This window comes from Pinus tabuliformis, chromosome 2_1 (genome assembly GCF_031772625.1).
Source record: "Pinus tabuliformis cultivar Carrire ecotype Pingquan chromosome 2_1, CPIR1, whole genome shotgun sequence".
Taxonomy (NCBI): Eukaryota; Viridiplantae; Streptophyta; class Pinopsida; order Pinales; family Pinaceae; genus Pinus; species Pinus tabuliformis.
This window is the reverse complement of record NC_142299.1, coordinates 993,215,367-993,234,776: the sequence shown is the minus strand read 5'-3', so window position 1 is coordinate 993,234,776 and position 19,410 is coordinate 993,215,367. Positions and strand designations below refer to the sequence as shown.

Genomic DNA, 19,410 nt, shown 5'->3' with positions numbered 1-19,410 from the left:
TTGAATCCCCTAAAATGAAATGAAGAGCTCAGTGTATTGCACTAGATTTGCCGCTAGCCAAGTGTCCACCCCGACTAGAGCTTCAAATCCTTTGGCCTGAGCATAGATACACACATGAGATAAAAAAGAAAAAAGAAAAAAGAAAAAAAGAAAAGAAAAGAAAAAAACTTCTTGAATTCAAGAAGACCAATTTCTTGAAGATCCTTTGACCTACGAGCATAGATACACACAGGAGAGAAAAAAATAAAACTTCTTGAATTCAAGAAGATCAATTTCTTGAATTCTTGAATTCAATTTCTTGTAATAAGATCAATTTCTTGAATTTTTGATATATCTTGGAGGTAGGAATGACTCTTTTGGGATTGTTTGGCATAATATTTTGGACTAGACCAATGATCACAGAGGAGGAGCTCCCACTCCATAGAAAATCATAACAAGGAGATTTAATGTAAATTCCATCCTTGCAAGGAGGAATTCCCCCACTTGCTTATTATTATTATTATTATCCAATTTTAAGGTAACAACCAAACCAAACACTAAATTGGCGTTTGAGACCCCCTAGGGACCCACATCCCCACAACGATTTGACTGCTAAGTCTATGAAGACATACATACTCTACCCCCCTCCGGTTTTAAACTTGTGACCTATTAGGAGGAAACACATGCTTTTAACCATAACAAGTAGTAAAGTTAATAAAATTAAAGCGAAAGTCAATCACCTTCTAAGTGCAAAATACCATGAAGACAAAAAAGAAAGATGTCGTGAGTTGTAGGATTCACAAATGAAAATGTTAGGTCCAACAATGAAATGAATTTAATGTAAGACAAATGGAATAGGAGGAAATAATGCAAAGCAAAAGAGAGTATGCCAACAACAATTTTGGTTCTTATATGGAAAAAGCAACTCAAAATGAGGATTACAGATAGAAATATGGAAAGTATATCTTCCACTCCATAAAATGGAATAGGAGGAAATAATGCAAAGCAAAAAAGAGTATGCCAACAATAATTTTGGTTCTTATATGGAAAAATCAACTCAAAATGAGAATTACAGTAGAAATATGGACTACATATCTTCCACTCGCACAACAGTCACACTTCCACTCCATGGCAATTGGAGTTGGGTTTGGTCAGTAATGGAAGTTACTAAAGATGAGAGAATAAAACCTCAAATAATATTACAAATACATAAATTTAATAATAATAACAAAATTTAATCAACATGGTTAATTGGAATTGAAAATATAGAAAAAAAGCTATAGAAAAAAGGACAAAAAAAAAGAAGTATAAGTCAAATTAAAAAGTAATAAAACTAAAAACAAAAAAATAATGATTAATAGAAATAAAAATTACTAAACAACATATAATATAATAAGACCTCCACCCATCACTTTATAAATAAATAAATTTAAATAACAATAAAAAAACAAAAATTGAATTCACAATATTGAACTATAGATAAGTCGATTTTTTTAATATAAACAAATTAAAAACAAACTAATGCGAAATCATAAAACCACTCCCTGGCGAAATCATAAAACCACTTCCTACCTGATACCGTATACGGTATAGGTCTAATAAAAAACATTCTTACATTTATGAAAAGCACTCTAGACATCTTAATTCATTTATAAAAAACATGAAAAATTGAAATTTGACCTATATTTGAACAAAGACTCTCTTTTAATAAAAAAAATATTTATAAATTATTAAATTTTACATCATTCATCTTTAATAATGGAAAATTTATTTAAAAATACGTCAAGAATAAAGAGGTCTGGGTGTGGTCCATCATGTTATCTCAACGTCACAAATGGAGTCGCATCATCTTATCTCAACGTTACAAATGGAGTTGCATAATTAGACTCTCTTTTAATAAAAAAATTTTTATAAATTATTAAATTTTACATCATTCATCTTTTATAATAGAAAAATTTATTTAAAAATACGTCAAAAATAAAGAAGTCTGGGTGTGGTCCATCATCTTATTCCAACAGTAACAAACACTGATACCACCGCTTCCACCCGCGATCGACCGGACGATAGCGCGAGATTGAGTTTATATATATATAAACGCAGTGTATATATATATATATAAACGCAGTGTATATATATATATATATATATAAACGCAGTATTACACTTTTTAAACCATCGTTTCCCTCTGTTAAATTGAACACGGAACGAGTCTACATATATCCATAAGCTCTCTTGTTTAAACCATCGTTTCCCCTGGTGAAATTGAACACGGAACAACTCTAGATATATACATAAGCCTTCTTAACACAGTGGAGGGTGAACTACAAATCTAATAACAGACGAGATATTAAGAGATGGCCGGTCCTCAGTGCTGCGAGTCGCCTCCTCAGTTAGATCCTGGTGCGGGTATTGGACGGGTGGAGACATTCCAACATCTGTCGGCCTACGTTACCGCTTCTCCCGACGCCAAGCTGGGCGTCATTCTCGTTTCCGACATCTTCGGTATGTTAATCTCAGTCTTTAAATCTATTTTAGCTGGCTGATTTTTTCGTTTGTTTCTGTAACTTCCTCATAGGCTATTGCCATTGCCCTTTAATCAAACTTTTGAGAACTTGCTCGGCTATTCAGACAAGTGATGACTATTGATATATTCAGTAACATTTTGATGTTTGCCATCTTAGTATCTGCTCTTAGGACATCACTAAAGTTCTACGTGCAAATGTTTTGATAGGGGGATCCCATCTTTTTAAGGGGAGGTGCCACTTACTTAGTGATAACTTACTTTGTTTTGGAGGGCACACATCATTGTTTCTTTTAAAGATTAATAAGGCATTATTTTTTATCACTCTTTGACATCTTACATATTCACTTGTTGACCTATACAAGTCTCTGCCAGAAGGCTTCTTTAGGCTTCTATACTAAACGTGGTGTCTCGGCACCAAATATCTATGCTCTAGAACAAGAATCTTGTTTATATAAATTTATACCATAATCAAGTTGATGATGAAGAGTTTCAAGGTCGTAATCTCTGTTATTGAAATGACCTTCCATTCAAGTGTATGCATGCTTCTTGCATAAAGAAAAGCTGGTTGCTCTTACAAGTTTAGATGATGGGTGGTAACTTTAATATAAACTTGGATCTACCAAGCGTTCAAAGGGATAGTTAGGAGTTAAGATGGATCTAACCTAGTCCTTAATGTTTATGAGGAACAATTTCAAGTACTTAATGTTTATATAAATTTATATCATTATCTAGTTGATGATGAACAATCTCAAGGACTTAATCTCTGTTATTGAAATGGCCTTCCATTCAGTGGTATGCATGTTTGTTGCATAAGAAAGACTAGTTGCTCTTAAATGTTTATAGCTAGGGTAGATGATGCTCGGTAACTTTAATATAACCAGCTTAGATCCATCTTAAATTCGGATTTACCAAGCTCCGAGAAGGCTCAAGTTAGGAGTTAAAATGGATCTAACCTAGTACTCTTGCATTCCATAATAGATTTCCTCAAACCTCAGGGTTCATCATAACAAATACTATGGGCTATGCAATACCAAATGCTTGTAAACCAAGGTATTTTTATAGTTTAATTTACCTTTAAAATTTTATAGCTATGTTGCACGAAACTTCCAGGAACCCGCTGTTTCGGGATGTACCCGTACCTGAAACTTGACCAAAACTCAACCATTATGTAATCATCTATGAGAGTTAATATAGACTTGGTTTTCCTTCGAAATTGTCTTCTATAGGTCTTATTCCCTTTTTTCTTACAAGATAATGTTGTTAAATTTGGCAACTAGGGCCAAACTCCACCTTGGACAACTCATATGATGGAGATGATATTTTTGTTGGATTCCTCTTTCCGAGAGGTGTAAGATTGATCTAAAGATCATCTCATTTTGACATGCATAAATGGAATTATGAATTTATGTCTTCTATGAACAAATTGTCAAGGTCGGCCAACGATCTAATGTAGGCTCAGAAGCCCAAAAGTCACGTCTCTTCACCCTCAACGTTGCATATAAATAGAAGGAGTATCTACCTCATTTGGACATTCATGATCTCACACATATCTCTCTTTCTCCACAACTGATTGGGTCATACAAACTTCAGGCAGCCTTCTCCTCCTCCACATGCGAAAGTTTGACTAGGGTTTTTTTATTTCTGCGTTGACTAAGTTGCAACAGGTTTGACCAACGTTGACAGGGCAATGTTTGACCTTGATGACTGTGATTTTTGTGGGAATATTTCTATTTGGGCACGCTGCATTCTTTGGCACGGAAAATGAGATTTTCTGTGTTGTTTGACCAGTGTTCACTGCAAGTTTGACTGTGTGTTGACCAAGTTTGACTGATTTCTTCAGGACTGTTTTGGGCTGTCTTTGGAGGCTGATTTGACTGGGTTTGACCGAGCTGATTTGGAGGAATAATTCTGTTGATTTGACCAACGTTGACTTTCTGGTTAGGGCATCCTGTTGACTGCAGTTTGACTAGACAGATTTGACTGTGTTTGGGCAAGTGAATTTTGTATATTATACTCTCTCTCTGTGCTGAACTATTGAAGAATAATAAGAAGACTTGATCAAAAGGTTTCCCCACATTGGGGTTTTTCCTTGGTATCTGCCAAATATTTTGTCCTCTTGTCTTGGCTTGTCTTCTACTTTTTATTTATGTTCTATCTGCATTTACTATCATGTTAATGTGATTGCTAATCTGGAAATTGATATTGGGATAATAAGAAAAGTTGAAGTAAATTGTTTTTAAGCATAGAACATACCATTGTTATCTAAAATTAACATGGTATCAGAGCTGAGGTGAAGACAAAGCCCAAGCAAGAGTGAAAAGAGCAATCACTAAGATTTGTTGGACAAGGACAAGATTCAATGGCCTCCGCATCTTACTTCAAACCTGATGACAAGCTCAATGATAAGTCTGATTATCATGCATGGAAGATGTCTCTTGATTTGACTTTGGAAGAGCAGGATGTTATGGACTATGTGCAGGGAAAGATTATTGAACCTCCTTCAAATGCACTGGCTACCGCTAAGACAAAGTACAAGAAAGGTGAAGTCAAAGCTAAGAAGATCACCAGGGATTCTATTAACAAGCATTTGGTTGCATACATCTCCGATTTGAGCACATCTAAGGATATGTATGACAGGTTGTTGGGCATGTTCAAAGTTAGCAATGCAAACCAAGTCCTCTTTCTCAAAAACAAGTTGAAGGACATAAAGAAGGGAAGAGGTGAAGATATCCAATCCTACTTCATGAGGATTACCGAGATAAAAAATGATCTTCTTTCAATTGGAGAAGTTATTGTTGATAGGGAGCTCACTCTCATTGCCCTTGGAGGTCTCCCTCGTGAATGGCATGTGTTCAACACTACTATCCTCAACAATGACAGGATTCCAGGTTTTGATGAATTGTTGACTAGATGTACTCAAGAAGAAACAAGGATGATGGAGAGAGACATGCCTTCAAATAGGAATGAACCTATTGCATTCTCCGCTCATGCTAAAAAGAAGAAAAATGCAAGTTCAAAGAAGCAATGTCAAGGAAGACCGAGATTCAAAGATGGAAGGAAGAGAAGATGCTCCATTTGTAACAGGTTTGGCCACTATGCTAGGGAGTGTTCTAATAGAAGGGATACACCTTGGGATGATGACAACAACAACCACAACAATTTCAGAGGCAACAACAATCAAAGGAATGGCAGATTCAACAACAAAGGAAAAAGGAATGCTCCCGCTACTCAACATGAAAATGGTCGACCTCCCAAAGGATCAAGAAACTCCAGGTATGATGAATCTAATGTTGTAGATAACAAGCAAAATTAATTTTATCTTATATCTGCCCTCTCTAATGCCTCTCCACTGGATACCTTGGGAAATTGGTTGATTGATAGTGGTGCCTCAAGGCAGTTCACTGGGTATAAGGAAGCTCTTTCAAATCTGATAGAAAAAGATACAAATTTGGAAATCATTCTTGGGGACAATGCCACCTATCCCGTGAAGGGAGTTGGAAATGTTACTCTTCAACTCAATTAAGGTAACACCATTCATCTACAAGAAGTACTATATGTACTTGATTTAAAGAAGAACCTGGTATCTATCTTGACGACGGAAGACAAAGGCTTCAAGGTGGCATTCATTGATGGAAAGGTACGTGATTGGAAAAGGAATTTCAAAGAAGCATTTACTCTTGGATTCAGGGTTGATAGCCTATATCAAGTTGGAGGAAGCCCATTAGGAGCTATGTCTTGCGACACATCTCTTCAATCTGAATTATGGCATCGGAGGTTTGCTCATCTACATTATAAGGCTCTACCCGATGTAAGGAAGATGGTGATAGGTATGCCTGAATTTAAAGTAGAATATGAATCAAATGAGTTCAATGACTATTGTAGAGAAGCTGGCATTAAGAGGGAGACTACTACCGAATATTTTCCCGAGCAAAATGGAGTTGTTGAAAGAAAGAATCGTTCCATTATAGAAGCGACTCGTGCTATGCTTCATGATCAAAGCCTTCCTAAGTTCTTATGGGCAAAAGATGCCAACACTGCCGTGTACGTTCAAAATAGATGCCCTCATTAAGCGTTGGACTCCAAAACTCCTGAAGAAGTTTTCACCGGTAAGAAACCCGGTGTTTCTCATTTTAGAATTTTTGGTAGCCCTGTGTATTTTCACGTGTCAAAAGAAAAGAGAAACAAATTGGATGCATCTGGGAAGAAAGGAACATTTGTGGGCTACAGTGAAACTTCTAAGGCATATAGAATCTATGTGCCTGGTCAAAGAGAAGTGGAGATAAGTCATGATGTCACCTTTGATGAAGATGCTGCCCTTGGGAAGATTAGTAACCTTCCTATTCCAAGGAAGGACAAAGAAGCAGATACAAGAAAGCAGGGAGAACCGCAGGATGAGCCGATGCCCGATGTTGAAGGACCAATGGATCCCATTGATCCACCTCCTCATGAGCCCTCCTCCTCAAAAAGGAGACCCTCATGGCTTAGGGAAACTCTCGAAGATGCCGAGAATCATATTACTCCAAGGGGAACTTTTCGTGAAAGTAAAAAGCTGAATATGTACCAAGGGTACTTAGCTGCCATGAGCACCATTGTTCAATCTGAGCCTTGCACATTCGAAGAAGCTGTGAAGCACCAAGTTTGGAAGGATGCTATGAACGAAGAGTATGAGTCGATTATGAAGAATGATGTCTGGGATGTGGTCCCTAGACCCAAGGACAAATCCGTTGTCACCTCGAAATGGCTCTACAAGATCAAGCATGGAGCTGATGGAAGTGCTGAAAAGTTCAAGGCCAGGTTTGTTGCTTGAGGCTTCTCTCAAAAGGAAGGTGTGGACTACGATGAGATATTTGCACCTGTTGCCTGATATACCACCATCTGTTCGATTATAGCCCTTGCTGCCTCGCAAGGATGGAATCTACACCAGATGGATGTCAAAACTGCCTTCTTGCATGGTTCAATTAAGGAGGAAGTCTATGTAGAACAACCTGAGGGGTTCGAAGTTCAAGATCGTCAGACACATGTATGCAGGTTGAAGAAAGCCCTCTATGGGTTGAAGCAAGCTCCCCAGGCTTGGTATGAGAGGATCGACAACTATTTGATGAAGCTGGGTTTTACAAGAAGTGAAGCTGATCCGAACCTTTACTTTAAGGTTGAGAATGATAGACCTCTCATCTTGGTACTTTATGTGGACGATCTCTTTCTGACAGGTGCAGACCCTCTCATTCATCAATGTAAGAGGGAGTTGGATTCTGAATTCGAGATGAAGGACCTAGGACTGATGCATTATTTCCTAGGATTAGAGGTCTAGCAAAAGCTAGGTGAGATTTTCCTTTCTCAAGGAAAATACATTGTGAAGCTACTTGAAAGATTTGGGATGCTGGATTGTAAGTCCGTGACTACTCTGATGGAACTTAACTTCAAGCAGTTATGCGGAAGTGCTGTTGGGCCTGATTTGGGAAATCCTTCTGAGTATCGTCAACTCGTGGGGGCCCTGATGTTCTTGGTGAACTCCCGTCCGGACATATGCTTTGCAGTGAATACATTGAGTCAATTTATGGTCGAGCCTCATCACATACATTGGATTGCTGCCAAGAATCTTTTGAGATATCTTCGGGGCACAATCACCTATGGACTGAGATACACTGCCGGGAATGCGAGGCTCCATGGTTATTTTGATACTGACTGGGCTAGTAGTGTGGTGGATTGTAAGAGCACATCAGGATGTTGCTTCTCACTAGGTTCTACTTTGATATCCTGGATGGGCAGGAAGCAGAAATCAGTTGCTTTGAGCACAACCGAGGCCGAATATATCGTTGCTAGTATGGCCTCCTGTGAAGCTGTTTGGTTGAGGAAGCTCTTTAGTGAGTTGTTTGGACATGTGTTGCATACCACCGTGATCTTCTACGACAACAAAAGTGGGATTCATCTTTATGAGAATCCCGTGTTTCATGACCACTCCAAGCATATTGATATTAGGTACCACTTTATCTGGGATATGGTACAACGGGGAGCAATAAGGCTCCATCACATTGGGACTGATGATCAGGTCGCAGATATTCTTACGAAGCCCCTGGGAAGGTCAAATTCCTAACCTTCTATGGATGACTTGGAGTCGTGGAGAGACCCTCTTATGAGGGTCCCGTTTGAGTTGGATATTGAGCTTTGGGAGCTCCGGGGGGCTTGGGGTACTTCTTGGAGCGATGAGCGACCATAGGGTGAGTGGTTCACCTTCCCCTAGTGGTGCGCTGTATATAGGGTAAGTGGTTCACCTTCCCCTGTGATACCCATGATGGTTGAGATATGCATAGGATAAGTGATTCACCTTCTCCTATGGCATATGAGCAGGATGAGTGGTTCACCTTCTCCTGCTGATATATCCTACCCATGTAGTTTGGGACTCATGGGAAGTACCTCTCATTTGGCTAATGAGTAGGGAAATGAGGATAGTACTACCGATGGATGCATCGTGTACTACCATACTCCCTATGCTAGGATGTTTGATATTGATCTGGGATCAATGGAGATTGACTTCAGGTCAGTGGAGAGTGGTATGATACACTCTCGAACATTTCTTCTTCATTATTTCTTTATAGTTTAGCAGAGGAGAGATGACAGGGATGGTGCAGATTGTCAGATGGTTTGGCAGGTGGAGTTCTTCCTAGTTGAGAGGGAGTGTTAAATTTAGCAACTAGGGCCAAACTCCACCTTGGACAACTCATATGATGGAGATGATATTTTTGTTGGATTCCTCTTTCCGAGAGGTGTAGGATTGATCTAAAGATCATCTCATTCTGACATGCATAAATGGAATTATGAATTTATTTTTTCTATGGACAAATTATTAAGGTCGGCCAACAATCTAATGTAGGCTCAGAAGCCCAAAAGTCACGTCTCTTCACCCTCAACGTTGCATATAAATAGAAGGAGCATCTACCTCACTTGGACATTCATGATCTCACACATATCTCTCTCTCTCCTCATCTGATTGGGTCGTACAAACTTTAGGCAACCTTCTTCTCCTCCACATGTGTGAAAGTTTGACTAGGGTTTTCTGATTTCTGCATTGACCAAGTTGCAGCAAGTTTGACTAGCGTTGACCGGCAACGTTTGACCTTATTTGACTGCGATTTTTGTGGGAATATTTTTGTTTGGGCAGGCCACATTCTTTGGCACAAAAACCGAAATTTTCTGTGATGTTTGACAAACGTTGACCACAACAAGTTTGACCACAGGTTTGATTGTGTTGACCAAGTTTGATTGATTTCTTCAGGACTGTTTTGGGCTGATTTGGATTGTCTTTGGAGGCCGATTTGACTAGGTTTGACTGAGCTGATTTGGAAGAGTAATTCTGCTGATTTGACCAGCGTTGACTTTCTAGTTAGGCATCCTGTTGACTGTAGTTTGACTAGACAGATTTGACTGTGTTTGGGTAAGTGAATTTTGTATATTGTACTCCCTCTCTCTGCTAAACTTTTGAAGAATAATAAGAATACTTGATAAAGGGTTTCCCCACATTGGGGTTTTTCCCTAGCATCCGCCAAATATTATGTCCTCTTGTCTTGGCTTGTTTTCTACCTTTTATTTATGTTTTATCTGCATTTACTATCATGTTAATGTGATTGCTAATATGGAAATTGATATTGGGCTAATAAGAAAAATTGAAGTAAATTGTTCTTAAGCATAGAACATACCATTGTTAATCTAAAATTAACAAATGTGTTATTCACTAATTTATAAATTTCTTATATATATATATATATATATATATAAACATATATGACGTTTCGGCTAACGTTTCCATTTTTGGGAGGTGATGTTTCTAAACATACCCATTTTAGAAACTCTGAAATGTTTCGGTGCTTCATGCAACTTAGTTTTATAGTTAAAATTATAATTAATAGTTTTATTTTTATAATTTTAATTATCGATAAATTTATGTCTCTTATTTTTTTATTTTCTAATTTTATTTTATTTTTGACCACGTCAAAATGTTTACGGGTTGAAGAGCATGTCTATGCGCATTGAAATAGGAAAATATTGATCTTTGACTAACTAACAAGAAGGTTGCATTCAGATTTTATATAACCTTTCCACGGGCTTAGTAAATTTGGGATTAAGAACTAGTTTTAGTAAATTTGGGATTAAAATGGATTTGTACTAGTTTTAAAAAATCATGACTCATGGTTCATTGCAAATGATAACTATCCATTCAAATTATTATTTTGCAGTCATTTTTTTATTACTTATTCAAACTATAACACATGAATTACACATGCAAGGTTTTCCTAACATAATTTAAAGACACCAATGCTGACTCAATTTATAGATTGAAAATTTCAACCTCGTTTAACAATGTTCCAGATTAGTATGAGATATTTTAACATGACCTAATGACTTCCTACGTACGAATGAGGCCTATGTATTGTGTTCACTAAGGATGGATAAATTTACTACATTTCAAATAGGAGAAACATTGTACTTTGAGAGAGAAAGGCAACAAGCTGACATTGATAAACATTTTAACAATAGTGAAATGGTAGATTTTCAGCGTAATGGAATAGGATTTTTAAGTCACTGGGAAAAGTGCAACTGTGTAAATGGCAAGGATGAATGCCTACGCAAGGAAGAATACCTTGCAAAGTATGTAGCAGACAACAAAAGTCACTATAATATGTACCAAATACTTTGCATGACCAATAATAATGTATGGAGGTCTCATTTGTGAATCATCACTAACTGTAAATCTTGGATATTGTATTGGGTTCAAGGGAACAAGGCACTGTCAACACCAGATTTAGGCTAACAGATATTTGTCGATATAACACAGGGTGAGTTCACTATTTACCATTGAAAGTTTGTGACTGCCTTGGCTTGGGTTCATTATTGCAGATTTTATTCTAGAGTTGCATTGTATGATTGTGTGGAGATTATATAGAGTTTTATATTCCAGGAGGAAAGTGCATGTTGTGCTATTTTTAGTAGGTTTTCCATTTAGGTTTCCATATCTATTTCAAGTAGCTTTGTCCTCACGCATTGGACTGGCATTCAGATTATGGAGGATGGATGGGAGGATGAGGACAATTAGATGGTACTTTTAGAATCTTGATTTGATTATTTTTTATTTTTAGAGGTGTTATCTTCATCATAGGCCTATTCCTAGGAAGAGGCACACTTAAGCTAATTCACTCTCTTGAATTTTGGGTAGAGTTAGAGCTTAATTTTGGCATTATCACAAGATATGAGGTTGATACAATAGCCTTCTCAAGAAGTCTCAGATCTCCTCCATATTTTTCAGATCTTTGGATCAATCAGGTCTAGCCTTGTACATGAGGGTCACTCTCGGACTTGGAATTTCCTCATTTAGGCTACCTCCTCCTCTGGACACTACCAAGACGGTCACCACTTTCTTTCTGGTGCTCAGCACATTAGCCTCCATATTCATGAGATCCCGGGGGGGGGAGGGGCGCGGGGACATTTGACCTCCACATGTAGCGTGTTGAATCCGCCCAACAACTCCTCCTATTCTAGTAGATTTTCTTTTTCATCCAAATTTCGGCAGAGGGTTGCATCTTCTAGGTAGTGAGACATGCGACAATGCCACTCTTCTAGCTCTTCTAGCCAGTCTTCTACTAGAATTTTCTTTTCTTCCACTTGGACTAGTAGGAGAGATACATATTGTGGGTGCTGATTCTATGGACAGCAACTTCTCCTCTTAATCTTTAAGTGATGGCACTATGGGATATGGACATTCTTCCAAAGTGCTTAATTTTTGATAGTGCCTTTATGTGGTTCCCACCTTTATATCTTCGTGCTGGATGATAGACTACAGACTTTAGTTATTAGATCGTATAGATTAGATCTACTTTTATTAGTGTTTGCACTCCACTCTGTATTGATTCTGATGTACCTAGCAGTCCCATTGATCTATTCATCGTCATTCATTGGACATAAATAAAATTATCTTATCATTTCTTATCTTATCTCCTTCTCTCTCTCATGCGCGCTACCTGAGAACTCTTTTATTAAATCTTTCACTATTTCTATCTTTCTTATTTAGGAAGATAGTATTTCTACACCCCCAAGCTCATTCTATAAAAGCCAAGGGAGGTAGTGAGGGCTCATGTTGATTATTTGGTTGACTTATCTTGTCTTCTTATCCCATTCTTTTGGTCCTGAGTCAGTGTGAGAGAGCATCTTATTTTGTAGGTAGAGGCCGCTCTTGTCCTATTCATGTGATTCCATCCTTGGACTTGGTGATAGAATCTGTTTTGGAAGTGATTTGATGTCCCCTAGAGTGCTTTGAAGTTGAAGTCTTCAAAATTTTTACTTGCAGCTTTGGGATAAAGGCAACAACTGTTTTGGAAGCTAAATATCATTTGATTGGCGTGTCTGATTGCTTTACTTGAATTTTCAGAATCAATTGGCATTGAGAATCAGTCTGCTCCATTGATTTTCTACTCCATCATCCACCGAATTCAAGGCGCTACAGTTACAAATAATTTTTTCAGAGTGATAAGCTTGCTGCTTTTGACATTTATACTTCAGATCTGCACTTTAATAACACTGGTTCGAGGTGAATTTGATCTGCATGGATTCCATGGCAGAATTTATTAATTAAGTGTAAATCAACATTCTAACTTGCTGTCCAGATTTATTTTACACAGGTTTGACTTCTGATATTGACATTATGTTAAATTTTCTCATACTATATCTGATTTATTTTACTTCAACAATTTATTAAAACCCCAAAAAATATTTTTCTCAAATATTTCTGAATTTGTTGAAAAATAAATACACTAGTATATTAACTTAAAAATGTGGTGGAAATAAAATTAAGAGGTCAATCACACCACCACAGCAAATTTACACCTGACACAATCTTTCTTCATTAAATTTCTTGGGAAAATTCTGGACTAGACCCATAGAGTGTTGAAGAATGTAACTAGTGTCGGTCTTCATAATTGTATTTGTCAAAAGAAAATTTTATTGTAAAAAAAAAAATTTGAAGCATGGGTTTCATGCTCTTTCATTTGTTTTCTAGATCATAGCCTCCATTGAAGGCTTCTAGGTCTTGTCAAGAGTAAAGAGAGAGTCATTGTCATATTTATTAGACACTCCTTGGGCTCTTGTATCATGTAAAGAAATTTATTATTGAGTCAAAATGGTCATTTTGCCCCTCCTCGCCAATTCGGCCTTGTCCTAATGAAGTCAGCCTGGATTAGGGCTACTCGACCCAGCAGAAGCAGTGTATATAGAGGCAGCTCGAATCATTTGAAGAACACACTCAACAAGTTCGATCTACAAGAGAAAGAGGCAGAAAACAAGAGCGAAGTGAAGGAGAAAGAAGAAAGAAGTTGGGAAAGACAAAAATCAAGTTCTTAGGCATCTCTCTCTCTCACATGTGCGAAGTTTTCTAGGGTTTCTGGACTGAAGCTGGGGCCAAAATTTCTGAATAAGTTGCAGGCCCAAAATTCTTAAGCTGGGGGCCGAAATTCTCGATTGAAGCTACATTTGAGGAAGATGACACTTGGAAGTTTTGGCATAGATCATCTATTTGAAGGAAGGGCTGACTTGGTGATTGGAGGAGGTCTTTGTCTAGGTCGAAAGGGTCTTGGATTGTCTCATCTTGATTTGAATCTACTAGTGGAAGAGTTGGACTGGGTTTTCCCCTGTGAAAATTCCAAACTGGAACCCTATTGCAGCAACTGAAAATTATTCTCCTAATTGCAAATTTAATTTAACAATTTAATTACTGTTTGCTACAACAAATACTGAATAAATCACACTGCAATCTACACAAATAAAATGCGGAAGAATAAACGCTGGAAGAAATGCTAGCACACACACATAAAATAACATAGTTATTCTTGGACAAACGTCTTCAGAAAAACCCAACTTGGAAAAACCGGTGTAGCAGCTGAGGGCTTTAATATTAAACAATAGTGAAATAATCTGAGTACAATCTAGATGCCGAATACTATTAGGATATTCCGACACATAGGAAATAGTTAAGTATAACTTGGTCTAGTGTAGAGTTAGGTAAAGTGTGTTTCTTTACTATGTACTTTTGTAACTTACAATCCGACGGTCACGATATGTTCTAGACATGAAGTGATCCGACAGTTCATTCTTTCGGTATTACCGACACTTGATCCGTGGCTTAACACCTGATTGGTCCATGATCTCTATTTAAAGAGCATGGAGGGTCATTTGTAGGGTAACCGTTCATGAGAGAAGCTTATGTAAATTTTCATTCTTTTATTAATAAATTGCTTGAAGTGGCTGCGTTGGCTCAGGCCGTGGACTGTTTCCCTCTTTGAGGGTTTTAACCACGTCAAGAACACTAGTGTATTGATCTGTGATCTGTTTGTGAGCGGTGTCCTTTGGTGTTCTGTCTGAGGAACTTACCTTGTAAATTCCTACAAATACTGGGAATCTTGTAGAGAAAATACTGGCAAAAATCTAGTGAGGAATTTTCCTCACCCCACAGGGAAATCCAGGCTCTGAATGCAGCTCTAAGTGAGCCGTCCAAACTACCTCTGCCCCGGCTCTGCGTCACCCTAGCACAGTCCCTTCTGCGCTCAGTCTGGATTAGCCTCTCCTCAAGCCGTCTAGTCTACTGCTGTCTGGGAAAATGTTTCTCCTGGCCCTCGAAACCTCTGTCCAACTTCTGGCACTAAAACTCGGCTTTCCCCAGCAGAATCGAAATTGCCTCTAGAGGCTACTGCGCTGCCCCAACGTCAGCCTCTTTGTGGCTCTTCTGCCTCTCTGCAAATGCACTCACCAGATCTGGAAATCTTCCTCTGACTTCACTGTCTCTGCCCCTCTCTCACTGCTTCGATCTCTAGCTCTCTCTCCGACAACTGATTGTTGCTACTCTGGAAATCGATCTGCTTAGAAATCGAACCTCTCAAGTGTGTTCTCCATCACCACATTGACCTCCTCTTATAATCCTCTGTTGGAGCACCAACGGCCAAGATTAAAACTTAATCAATGGCTAGGATCATCTCTGGATCGATCTGTGAGTTTCTAGATGATTCTCACCTTGTCTTAATTAATATTGATTAATTAACCATATTCCCTAAGTTTAGACTTAGGAAATATTTAAAAACTGGTTAATAATCTAATTAAGTCATTTCTAGGTAGAATTTCCAGAAACAATTTATGGGTTTTGGAGATCTCATGTATTCTAGCCTCTCCACAAAATTTCAAGGCTAGAACACATTCGATGCTACAAAAACTAACACTCCCTCTTAGCGAGGAATGTGTTTTAGTGCTATTGCACATCCTGTAGCAACACCCTGTCTCTACATCATCTCCTGTCACACTGCTGATGTCTGGTCATATTGCCCACCAACCACTGCGCAACTCTGATATACGTTGCATTTGTGCTGCTGCCGACACTGCATCTGCACTGCAACTCCCTCTCTTTTGTCACTGTTGCAACTGCAACATCTGCAATTGAAAAGTATCCAAAATACTGAATAGCACACACATAAAATAACACAGTTATTTTTTGACAAACGTCCCCGGAAAAACCCAACTTGGGAAAACCAGTGTAACAGCTGAGGGTTTTAATATTAAGCAATAGTGAAATAATTTGAGTACAATCTGGATGTCGAATACTGGCAATCCTGCAGAGAAAATACTGGCAAAAATCTAGTGAGGAATTTTCCTCACCCCACAAGCAAATCTGGGCTCTGACTGCAACTCCAAGTGAGCTGTCCAAACTACCTCTATGTTGGCTCTGCGTCACCCTAGTGCAGTCCCTTCTGCGCTTAGTCTAGATCAGCCTCTCCTCAAGCCGTGCTGTCTGGGAAAATGTTTCTCCTAGCCCCCAGAACCTATGTACAGCTTCTGGCACTAAAACCCGACTTTCCCCAACAGAATCGAAACTGCCTCTAGAGGCTACTGCGCTGCCCCAACGTCAGCCTCTCTGTGTCTCTCCTGCCTCTCTGCAAATGCACTCACTAGATCTGGAAATCTTCCTCCGACTTCACTGTCTCTACCGCTCTCTCACTGCTTCGATCTCTAGCTCTCTCTCCGACAATTGATTTCTACTACTCTGGAAATCGACCTGCTCATAAATCGAACCTCTCAAGTGTGTTCTCCATCACCACATCGACCTCCTCTTATAATCCTTTGTTGGATCACCAACGACCAAGATTAAAATTTAATCAATGGCTAGGATCATCTCTGGATTGATCCGTGCGAGTTTCTAGATGATTCTCGCCTTGTCTTAATTAATACTGATTAATGAACCATATTCCCTAAGTTTAGTCTTAGGAAATATTTAAAAACTGGTTAATAATCTAATTAAGTCATTTCTAGGTGGAACTTCTAGAAACAATTTATGGGTTTTGGAGATCTCATGTATTCTAGCCTCTCCACAAAATTTCAAGGCTAGAACACATTCGATTGCAAATTTGGTTTCTCTTATGTGAATTCTTCAAGATTGAAACATTGCCAAACATCTTATAATGTTGTATGAATACCTCCCTAGTTAAGAGGGAGTATTGAAGGAAATTTAACTAGGTTTGGTCTTCATAAATCTACTTTTGATATTTGTACTTATTCAAGAAAAGAAATATTTTTTTATAATATATGTCAATGAGTTTCTTGCTCATTGAAATAGGTCTAGCACATGTTAAGTGCTATAGGTGAGTCAAGGAGTCAAAAGAAAATGTTGAATTCCTTAAGGGCATGTTACACCATGTATATAATTGTATTAGAGTCAAAAGGAATACCTCCAAGCAAAGTCAAAGTCTCCTCCTTGCAACAACATCCTTCAAACAACAAAATGATGAAGAAATAGACAAGTCCTACAGTCATGATGTCGGCCTAAAGGAGGGACAATCCTCTATAAATAGAGGTTGTCCACTCCCTCACAACGTCAACCAAGGATCTCTGAAATTTGCGAAGAAAAGAGTCAAGAGAAAGGGTAACGAAGTGTTGACACCTAATCATTGGTATTGGGTGAACACTTGTAAATAATGTAAATAGTAAATAATGGAAAATGAAAAGTCATCAGGAGGTGAAGCCCAAGAGTCACTCCCTCATGTATATAACCATGAGTAATCTTAATGAATAAACACAATTCATTTGAGGAGTTACCTCTTGGCCTGAAATGGTGTGAAAATTTCTGATCTGAAATTCTACTACAACAACTGATTTATTTCACCTACTTATTCTTCACAATAAGTTATTTACGAAATCCCTTAAGCAAACATTAAAATAAATTCTACTGCAGTTATCACATAATTACACAGAGAAAATAACAACGATATACATGCACAAGAACCAATCACATCAACACAGTTGTTTTTGGACAATTGTCCCCGGAAAAACCCAATGTGGGAAAACTGGTGCAGCAGATGAGGGTTTTATTAATCTTCAGCAACAATCACTTTACAAGGAATGATTTTACAGAGAAACTGAGAGAAAACACTTGAGACTTTCCCCTAGAAACTTTCTGACACCCTAGAGACCCTTCTCTCACTTCTGCGTCAGCTTGTGTGGTTATGCGTCCCTCTGCGTCAGCCTGCATGAGGGCTGCGTCTCCCCTGGACTGTGTCTCCCTCTGTGCTGTCTCTCAATGCCCCTACATCACCTCCTCCTCAGTCACTGGCTGCTGCTGATGCCCTCCTCTTCCTCTATTCTCCAACCCTCCCTCTGAAATCGATCTCCTTCTCTTTGAGAATCGATTTTCCTTGGGATACTGAGTATCTGTCAGTGTGTCTCCAAATGATCCTCAAGTCTTCTCTTATTCTTTTGCTGTTGATGAATCAACGACTGAGATTAAGTCTCTAATCAACAACTAAGATTAAAACAGACTTGATCCTCATCTCTTAGAAGCTTCTCACCCTTATCTTTATTAATACCCATTAATATTTTTATTTTCCTAAGTTTAGACTTAGGAAGCCATTAAAAATATTAACTATTTTAATAACTCCTCTTCCGGGTGGAATTTCTCCAAACGATTTGTGGGTCTTGGAGTTCTCATGTGCCTTAGTCTCTCCACCAAATTTCAAGGCTAGAGCACATCCGATGCTACCCAAAATCAACACTCCCTCTTAGCGATGAATGTGCTCTAGCAATGCTTCACCATAGAAGCATCACACCGATCCTCTGTGTTGATGCTTGGCCTGCTGCCCCACATCCACTGCACTGCTGCTTCTTGTACTGTTGGCCATGACACTACCACTGCCACTGCTACATCTGTACTGCAACTCCCTCTCAACATGCTGCATCATGCTGCCCATAGCACTACCACTGCTAACTGCTACACTGCAACTCCCGATGCTTATCCATTGCTGCTACTGAAATGGATTCTTCACCATCCCCATCTTCTCCCTGAAATAAACAAACTTTTTTCTTCCTGGAGCCTTGGTGAGGATGTCTGCCACCTGTTCTCCTATAGGAGTGTACCTCCACTGTACTGCCCCTCGTTGGACATAGTCTCTGACAAAGTGACACCTGATATCAATGTGCTTCGACCGATCATGAAATACTGGATTCTCAGAGAGCTTGATGCAACTCTGATTATCACACAAAATCCTGGTTGCTTCTATACTTCTCCTAAATAGATTCACAAGCAATTTCCTAAGCCATATGGCTTCACACAAAGCTATGCTAGCTGCCATATATTCTGCTTCAGCTGAGCTCAAAGCCACGAATTTTTGTTTTCTACTACACGAGGAGGTCATTCCTGATCCAATGTTGAAACAATACCCGATTGCACTTTTCCGATCTACTGAACTTCCAGCCCAATCTGTGTCAGTGAACCCACTCAGCTTGATGTCATTGCCTTGGGTGTACAATAGTCCATGCTCGACTGTTCCTTGTATATACCTGAGAACATGTTTGGCTGTTGCCCAGTGCGCCCTCTTGGGTTCCACCATGAACTG

The 19,410-nt window shown here is 38.7% G+C and overlaps 1 protein-coding gene across 5 annotated transcripts in view; it reads left to right on the top strand.

The window, feature by feature from the left end:
* Nucleotides 1-2,109: 2,109 nt before the first annotated feature.
* The window catches only part of LOC149203970 (endo-1,3;1,4-beta-D-glucanase-like), a 439,676-nt gene continuing 422,375 nt past the window's right edge, over nt 2,110-19,410 (top strand). For 2 of the 5 annotated variants that reach the window (XM_089403639.1, XM_089403640.1), the window contains exon 1: nt 2,118-2,481. In XM_089403639.1, the coding sequence (XP_089259765.1) occupies nt 2,334-2,481 (148 nt within the window). In that variant the 5' untranslated portion in view covers nt 2,118-2,333. Of the gene's footprint in view, nt 2,482-19,410 lie in introns of all 5 variants that reach the window. The other 3 variants (XM_089403642.1, XM_089403641.1, XM_089403643.1) reach the window with 3 other exon arrangements.